The sequence below is a fragment of the Limulus polyphemus genome, unplaced genomic scaffold (genome assembly GCF_000517525.1).
Source record: "Limulus polyphemus unplaced genomic scaffold, Limulus_polyphemus-2.1.2 Scaffold835, whole genome shotgun sequence".
Taxonomy (NCBI): domain Eukaryota; kingdom Metazoa; phylum Arthropoda; class Merostomata; order Xiphosura; family Limulidae; genus Limulus; species Limulus polyphemus.
In genome coordinates this window covers 343,580-353,244 of record NW_013666445.1, presented here as the reverse complement: position 1 = coordinate 353,244, position 9,665 = coordinate 343,580, and the positions used below count along the sequence as shown (strand labels likewise).

The 9,665-nt window shown below is 33.7% G+C and overlaps 1 protein-coding gene across 1 annotated transcript in view; it reads left to right on the top strand.

Moving 5' to 3' along the window:
- The window catches only part of LOC106460780 (titin-like), a 90,400-nt gene that overhangs the window by 18,711 nt on the left and 62,024 nt on the right, over window positions 1-9,665 (top strand). Inside the window, exons 11-19 of the mRNA XM_022387563.1 lie at window positions 669-812; window positions 2,116-2,376; window positions 2,673-2,816; window positions 3,851-4,123; window positions 4,944-5,087; window positions 5,384-5,641; window positions 7,922-8,065; window positions 8,779-9,036; window positions 9,310-9,453. Coding sequence (XP_022243271.1) covers window positions 669-812; window positions 2,116-2,376; window positions 2,673-2,816; window positions 3,851-4,123; window positions 4,944-5,087; window positions 5,384-5,641; window positions 7,922-8,065; window positions 8,779-9,036; window positions 9,310-9,453 — 1,770 coding nt within the window. The remainder of the gene's footprint in view (window positions 1-668; window positions 813-2,115; window positions 2,377-2,672; window positions 2,817-3,850; window positions 4,124-4,943; window positions 5,088-5,383; window positions 5,642-7,921; window positions 8,066-8,778; window positions 9,037-9,309; window positions 9,454-9,665) is intronic.

The following is a 9,665-nucleotide window of genomic DNA, read 5'->3' as shown; positions in this document are numbered from 1 at the left end:
AAACAAACAAACAATCTTCGACAGTTTAAGTCTGACATATGTTTAGAATAGTTTAATCGATTAGAGTAAGATGTAAATGTGTAGTAAAGAACATAAAAAGACATGCAATCGTATGAATGGGTGAATTTGAATCAGTAAATAAATACTTATCGTCACGTGTGGGTAGTAACAGTGTATAATAACTTGGACGTATTCATCATACCGCGCCTCCGTAGTTTTGAATAAATACATTGTCAGATGTTTTGAAATATTCGATTTTAATTTATTCCTAAGATTGGCGATCTTGCACTTACATGATTGTTTGAAATGTTGTATTTGAACAAATTTTACTTCTGCTTAAGTTTCAATTTACGATAAGTATTTGTATTTAAATTTTTCCAGAGTGACCATTAGGTTTCAGTTATTTTTTTAATCAAAAGTAGAATAATATATAGTGAAAATTCACAATGTGGTCATGCATTTACTATTTCCTTCTAGTTTTATTTGTTAACTATTTTAACGCATAGACTGGTATATGTTAAGAATATAACACGTGGTCCTCAAAACAATATTTTTTTTTTTAGATTAGATTAACTCATTTCTAAGTGTTCACCCTCTTCATTTTTTACAGTGTTTGTAAGAAACGGTAGTGAGTTCCTAGTTCAAAAAATATTTTTATTTTATTTCAGGTTCTCGGGTAATAACAACTTGTACTTTTGGATATGTGGCACTGACGTTGATTCATATTCATAGTGAAGACTCGGGAGTTTATATGTGTAAAGCAACAAACGAAGCTGGCGAAGCAGTAACAACAGCAACTCTGCATGTCAGTCGTAAGTATCCACGGCAACCACACAAGTTAGCCTTAAGTATCCACAGTAATCACACATGTTGGCCTTAAGTATTTACAGCAACGCTGCACGTCATCCATAAGTATCCATAGCAACCACATATGCTAGCCTTAAGTATACACAGCAACCACACATGTTAGTCGTAAGTATCCAGAGCAACGTCGAATATTAGCCATAAGTATCCACAGCAACCCCGCACATCAACACTAAGTACCCATAGCAACGCTGCGCGTTAAACCTAGGTATCCACAGCAACCCTGCACGTCAACAGTAAGTATCCACAGCAACCCTACACGTCAGTCATGAATATTTTATACCACTGTATCCACAAGTGTCCTAGAATAATTTTACTTAATACCAAGTTTTTGGTTGATTTTCAAGTGTAGATAAATAAGCTAAAAATAGGATTATTATTGAAAGTTAAGCAGGATAATGTGAATAACTCGCAAGAATATGTTTTATTTACCGCTATAAATAGTGTTCAGAATTGAGTTTTGACCAGTCAAGTAAGTTGTAACTATAATTTGAAAACATCTCCTGTCTGTTTATAACAACAAGTCGAACAACGCGATTGAAAAACGTATGGATCAAACACTTCTCAGTCATCTTCTGATGGCATCTCGACATAATAAATACGCATGAAGGGGTGGTTTTGTATTTATAACTCTGGCATGTCTTCAGTTAAAGTAAAGACACTCAGGACAGTTTAGTTCACTATGATAAATGTGTACGTTTATGTAAGTGTAGGAACTCTTTGAACCTTTTCTCTGGTTAACCTTTAGTCTTATCTGCACTGATAACCCTCTATCAGCTGTTCACAAAGTTTGTAGGTTCACTAATCTGTAGCGAGAGAGTGTACGTTTATGTAAGTGTAGGAACTCTTTGAACCTTTTCTCTGATTAACCTTCAGTCTTATCTGCACTGATAACCCTCTATCAGCTGTTCACAAAGTTTGTAGGTTCACTAATCTGTAGCGAGAGACAACAGCAAACTTTATGTATAATTTCGAAACACAGAAACAGATCCGAGGAAGTTATAATATATATGTAGATGTTTCTATTGGTTTTGGTTCTCCAAGAGGTTTCGAAAACGTCGAAGCGAGATTTTTTAGCATTATTCTGAGAAGTTACACCTGTTTTTAGTAAGCATCAAAAATGCTGATAAAAAGTATCAAGCTTTGAATAAACTATAGATACTATACTAATTTTACCTGAACCTTGAAAATTACACTTATGTACGACATCTGTTTGGTTATCATGCTGAGACCAATAACATTGTCTTCTAGCTCGACCAGTAATTGAACGATCGACTCAACAACCAGAGAGCTGGGACGCTATTCAAGACCTAGAGGATTGGGATCGTTACAAACGGGAGGAATCGGTTGAGGAAACTATATCAGTTTCAAAACCAGTGTTTGTCAAGCCTTTGAACAACTTGGAAAACCTACGAGAGGGGGGATTTGCTCACTTCGAAGCTCAGCTCACCCCCGTGAACGATCCTACAATGAAGGTCGAGTGGCTGTTTAACGGAGAACCATTACAGGCCGGTAAGATTTTGGTAAAGCTTTTTTTTTGGGGGGGGGGGGATTTATAATAATAATAATAATAAAGCGGTGGCTCAAAACTCAAAATTAATCATACCAAACAAAAGTTTGGATAATACGTAATAAGGTGAGCTCTTAGAAATCGTAAATAAAATAAGTTATTTCAAAATGATTTAACAAAAATTAAATAATAATATTGAACTTAATGTTTGTATCCCATAATGATTTTAGTTGTACTTTTATTGCACACCATACATGTGCGAATAAACACATAAACATTACTGAACAACTAATTACAGGCTCTAGAGTGAGTACAACGTTCAGCTTTGGCTACGTGGCTTTAAACATCAAACACCTTCGAGCTGAAGATGCTGGAGTATATGTTTGTCGAGCAACAAATCAGAAAGGACAAGCCGTTTCAACTGCAACACTGAAAGTCAGAGGTAGGTAGGAGTGAATTTCGAGAATTCTATTCTTTACAGATCGTGATCAAATAACGAGCTTAACTGATAACACTCACACACACAGACCTGTGAGAAAGTGGTATGAAATTTATTAATAAGTTCAACACAACACTTGACCTATGATGTTTCAAATGTAGAGAACTATATAAAGAAAAAAAGGCGCCAAAGTCGATTTCTTCATAAAGACAAATGTATACTGTTTAGGTTTACTTTGGTCTACGTGTGTTTTTGTGCTTTATGGTTTTATGAGAAGAGTCCCCTGGTAGGATAACGGTAAGTCTTCGGATTTACAATGCTAAAATCAGGGGGTTCGAATCACCTCGGTGAACACAGCAGATAGCTAGATGTGGCTTTGCTATAAGAAAACACACACACATACGCTGAAAACTCCTATAGATGCAAATCTGGCATAGTTAAAATACAGTTAAATAATGCATATATTCTACAAGAAATTATATGGTTTGGCCATGAAATTAAGATGTCTCTACTTGTGGTGTGAATATATATTGCGTTCTGTGGGGTGCCTTATCTGCTTTCAGATTAAACGTCTCTGTATAATAATATTACTTTGTGATACACATTTAAAAGCAGAATATATAATTAGAGTGAAAGACGCATCCTTTATTTAGTGTAAAAGAAGAATTGTTCTTGATTGAATATTTTTAAAACAAATAATAGTTTCTCTAGAATATAATGGGGATTGTTTGGCGATTTTATTTTGTTGAGAACTATCAAGTTTTTAGATTCTCATACATTATTTGATGTCTCTGAATTCAGTAATACAACTGTTAAAACAGTTATAGATTTTCTACAAAAAATACTTTGAGGTCTGTGTGAACCCCACCAAAAGTCACCCTTGTCGTTAATTATCTATGTTATGGCATCTAACGCAAACCTATAAACAAAACTTTATATGTTAAAATGTGTTTGATAAAATCTACTTGGTGCGTTTTTTTCCAGATTCTATGTGTTATATATATATATATATACAACATTCCATTAATGATTTTCAGTGTCTGGAGAGATAATCACTGATTTAGGATTTCCCGAACAACAACAATATCAACAACGAATCCAAGAGCTCGAATCTTGGCAGCAACAACAACAACAAGTCTACGAGGTTGAAGAAGCAGTGCCACAGCAAACACCAACGTTTTTCAGTCAGTTAAAAGATCTTTTGAATATACCAGAAGGAAAAGTAGCTCATTTTGAAGCCCGTATAGAACCTTCTGGTGACTCTACGATGAGAATAGAGTGGCTGAAAGATGATAAACCACTAGAAGCAAGTACGTTTCATTAAAACTTGAATTAAGTAGACTTTAACTAGAAACGATTTCCCTTATTGTATGAACTGTAGAACACATAGTACCGTTATACGGAGAAATAACATCTTCTCGTGGTTTATACATAATAACCTAATTACACATGATAAAATTTAAAGGTATTTTTTAAATACCGTGAATATCTACAGATAATTTTAATACTAAATAAACATTTTCTTTTCGTTTCAATTTATAAAATATTTTAATAATAATGGGTAATAAAAACCGGTTTGAACGGCACATAATATTACAACGATAAAATAGAATATCGTGAATTCTGATATTTGTAAACCACGATGTTTCCAGCCTTGATTACTTGTCTTTTTTAACAAGTTATTAAATCATGTTTTCAACTTTGTGTTTCTCTCTTCCAACAGGTTGTTTAAACATGATGTTTTCAACTTTGGTGTGTGTCTCTCTTTCAACAGGTTGTTTAAACATGATGTTTTCAACTTTGGTGTGTATCTCTCTCTTCCAACAGGTTGTTTAGACATGATGTTTTCAACTTTGGTGTGTGTGTCTCTTCCAACAGGTTGTTTAGACATGATGTTTTTCAACTTTGGTATATGTGTCTTTCCCAAAAGATTCTCGAATCATCATGTTTTTCATCTTCGGTGTATGTGTATCTTCCAAATTATTCTCGAACCACGATGTTTTCAATCTTGATTATTTGCCTTTTTCAACGGGTTTTTGAATCGTGATGTTTTCAACTTGGTGTGAATTTCCTCCAACGGGTTCTTGAATCATAATATTTTCAACTTTGGTTAATTGCTTCTTCCAACAGGTTCTCGGACTTCCACGTTCTTCAACTTTGGTTATGTTTCATTGACCATCCGTGGAATAGACAGCCGTGATTCTGGCACCTACACTTGTGTCGCAACAAACAGCAAAGGATCGGCCTTTTCTGCTGCAAGATTAACATGCATTGGTAAATTATGATTTTCTCTTTTTGTGTTTAGATAAACTATTTATAAATCTTATAAGTTTGATAAGTGAAGATAATCCTTAATAACCATCTACATTTAAAATGAAAAAATTCGATACTAGTCACAAAACTTCTTGCAATTTTTTCACTGCGTGTTTTTTAAATCAAAATACCTCTGAGAACCTTAAGTATTTGAATTGATCTGAATAGACATATTCATATAGGTTCTTTGACATCTATTTTACTCGCTAATCAGTCGCGAAAACTAAGGCACTATTTCTTCTTGTTTTGAAACGCAGAAAAGAAGAGCGTGGTACTGGAGAGCCAATACCCAGAAGGTTTAGAGAAGATTCAACATCTAGAAGATACCTCTCGGTACCAGCGAGATGTAGAGGAAGAAACCACTGTGACGCAGCGGCCTGTGTTTGTAGATGCTCTTAAGGGAAAAGATCGTGTTATAGAAGGACAAAGCGCCCACTTTGAAACAAGGCTCGAACCCCTCGGCGATCTAACAATGACCGTTGAATGGTTTTTTAACGGAAAACCCCTAACAACAGGTAATATAGAATTTCAACCTCATCAGAAATAGTCTATTTAGGTTTTAAATAACCTAGCTGACACATTCGTGTACTGTCACTAGAAGCAGGTGGTCATAAGATACGCTTTACTTGTCTAAATTATACGTCCTATTCTTGTTTGTTTCTAGGTAACCGGCATGTCTTTCTTAGCGATTAGTGTTCAATAAATTTCATAATTATCTTTTTTGTAATCTGAAAATTTCCAGTTAATTAAAAATCAGTTATTAATCAGTTATTAGATATTATTAAAAGCTAATATCAAAGTTCACCAACGAATTGTGTCTTACTAACCCCTGTACAAAAACAGTGCGTATAGTTGAACATCAAAACTAACTAAATATATAAATTACACTAAACACAATATAAAGTGAACAAAATACATTCACTCCATTAACTAATGGATGTAAAATAAAATATTCGAATATATTCTTATGAAAATGTCAAAAGAGTTAGATAGTAGTTTATAATAAATTTCTGAAAAAAAGACATAATTATTATTATTTCTAGAAATAAACGACCTTATCAATGTATGTATGATGGTAGATGGTAAACAACAGTGGAAGAAAAATATCCATCTTTAGATTGTAAACATGTTTTTTTGTAAGACAGTTAGCTTTGTTAGAGTAGTGTACTGATGATTTGAAAATGGACTTTTGAGAGTTAGGCCTGGTCGTTACACTTGGCTTTGTTACACTGAACGGTAATGTACTGATGATTTGAAAATGGACTTCTGAGAGTTAAACCTGGTCGTTCTGTAACTTTAATAGGCAGTTCAGATTTGTAGATTATGTTGTTGTTTTTCTTAGTTGGTTTCGTCATCTATAGAGGTACTGCAAAAATATTGTTTTTGTGGTGTCTTTGGGAAATCGTTTTCTTTCTACTTGATTTCTCTGTATTTTTTATGTTGGAAGTGCAATGCTGGAAGCTTACAGATTATGCTAGAAGAGAAGAAAAATGGATCTTTTATTGGTTTAGAAAACAATGTATATTGTTGTCATTATCGATCGTTAAGGTGGTACCAAGAAAATCTGTATTCCTGTTGTCAATCGAATGATTAAGGGTGACTTGGACGTTGGAGTCTATGAAATGGAGAAAGTCTAGAAATTTCATTAAAGAATCAAAGCCAAGGCTCAATAGTCCAAACACGTCATCGATGTATGTAAGCCAATGATTGGAATCTTTGCACCATTTTTTAAGAGAACTTGCTTCAAAAAGAACAGCTGATACAGTTTATTGTAAGAACGAATATATCAGTTATGAAGAATAAAATGTTGGATGTCTCTGAGAGTGGTTACTGAAAATCCGCACATCTTCAAATGCTTTAATAATATATGAATTTATGTTGATGTAAATACTATTGTTGTGTGTAGGAAACTATAAAGGTTAATGTAAAGAGTATTGTTGTGTGTAGATAACTACAAAGGTTAATGTAAAGAGTATTGTTGTGTGTAGAGAACTACAAAGGTTAATGCAAAGAGTATTGTTGTGTGTAGGGAACTACAAAGGTTAATGTAAAGAGTATTGTTGTGTGTAGAGAACTACAAAGGTTAATGTAAAGAGTATTGTTGTGTGTAGAGAACTACAAAGGTTAATGTAAAGAGTATTGTTGTGTGTAGAGAACTACAAAGGTTAATGTAAAGAGTATTGTTGTGTGTAGAAAACTACAAAGGTTAATGTAAAGAGTATTGTTGTGTGTAGAGAACTATAAAGATTAATGTAAAGAGTATTGTTGTGTGTAGGGAACTACAAAGGTTAATGTAAAGAGTATTGTTGTGTGTAGAGAACTACAAAGGTTAATGTAAAGAGTATTGTTGTGTGTAGAGAACTACAAAGGTTAATGTAAAGAGTACTGTTGTGTGTAGGGAACTATAAAGCTTAATGTAAAGAGTATTGTTGTGTGTAGAGAACTACAAAGGTTAATGTAAAGAGTATTGTTGTGTTTGTAAGTACATAAGGTTCATTCTTGATACGAGATAGCATATCTTATGTATTTTTTCATGTGCGCTGGAAAATGATAAACAAAAATAACGACAGATAAATTTGGTGCTATAATGTCATTTTATTCCAGAATTAAGAAGTTTTTATATTCCAATATCAACAACAGAAATTAGACAAGATCATTGCTATATGATTATGTCATTTATGGGTATACAATATTAATGAATAATATCATATACTTCTGTAATCTGAATTATTGTTGTTGTTTCACATTTCTCCTTCATTTCACTTGAAACCATTGATGTTATACTCTTTACCTAGGTCATCGTTTCAAGACCTATTTTGATTTCGGATATGTGGCTCTCGATATTCTGTACACCTTCCCTGAGGACAGCGGTAGTTTCACCGTAAAGGCAAGAAACGCACTCGGTGAAGCAGTGCAGTCAAAATCCATTTTCGTTCAAGGCAAGACAGCTTGATCATTCGCTCTGGGAAAAGGGACGAATACTGCAAAAAAAATAAACAAAAAACCTTTAAATGAGTAGATACTAGAGACGCAAACTTTGATGTTTTAATTAGTTAAATATGTTTATATGATAAAACTTTATAAGTGAAGATGTATATCGTATATAAATAACCCTACAATTTCTTCAGTTTTAACTTTCGTAACGTTATTTTATGCGCTTAAATACGAATAGATGAAAAAATTACTTGGAAAAATACAAATTATTTTTAACAGATTAAATCTCTGATGGACTTAGGTTTAGAATGCACGTTTCTTCAGTAAATCCTTTAAGTTTTATATGTGTTTTTAGAAATTCGCCTTTTTTCATATTGTTATTTTATACAAACATCGTGAGTTTTAAAGACTATTGTCAACTTCCATTATTTAATTAGAGAAATACCACATGTTGGATGTTGTTGGCTAACGTCCTTTTCTTTAGGCTATCACTTCAAAATAAGGAACGGCTAGCGTAGGTAGCCATTGAATATATTTGCGCGAACAACATTATTTTATTTTAATGTTTTTATACTATGCCATAAATATCTTCCCTCCATATTTTTATTTCTGAAAACTTATGAAATGTAATTTTTTATTTTCTGGTATTAATTTATTTACCACACTAATCTTTTTCGAGGTTAGTAAGCACTGAAATACTAATATTTGTTCTGTACAGCTAAGAGTGCTGTTGACACATCGACAATGCACGAGATGGGTTTGGAACAAATTGCACAACTGGAAGAACCACCACACCAAGAACCATATTACATGATTGAAGAAATAACGAAGTCCAAGCCCATTTTTACTCATCCTCTGCACGACCCAAAACCGCTTCGAGAAGGTGAAAGGCTCCATTTGGAATGTCGGCTAGAACCGGCCAACGATCCAACAATGAAAGTGGAGTGGTTCTTCAATGGAAAACCGCTGAAGACAGGTAAATCTGTTACTTGTACACCATATCACAAGTCCTTGTTAAGAGTAAGTTTGAACATTAGATATGGTATTCATGTCCTGGGCTTTCGTCCATTTACAGTATTTATTTTTTTTACGACTTAAATAACTTGAGCATGATAGTTTGGAAATATTCGTAGATATTTCAGACAAAACCAAATTTTTGCACACACGCAGTGTGTTTTGGGGTGGGGGTTTGTAAAACGTTTGATGATCAAACGTTTGAATTGTATATCTTTTTTACTTCTCTTTTTAGGAAGTCGTATACAAACCTTGTACGAATTTGGCTTCATATCTCTTGATCTGCTTACTGCTAATGCTGAAGATACTGGGGAGTTCACTGTTCGAGCAACTAATCATTTGGGATCATCTCATACAAGTTCTCTGGTTAAAGTGGTGGGTAAGTGTCTTTACGTGTACTTTTTACCTAAACAAGGGGAAAAACCTGATTGTCAAAATAATTTCAATTGTCATTAATTATGTTATACACGTAACACAGTTGTTCAGTTTCCATACTCTCTCATGTGTTATACACGTAACACAGTTGTTCAGTTTTCATACTATCTCATGTGTTATACACGTAACACAGTTGTTCAGTTTCCATACTATCTC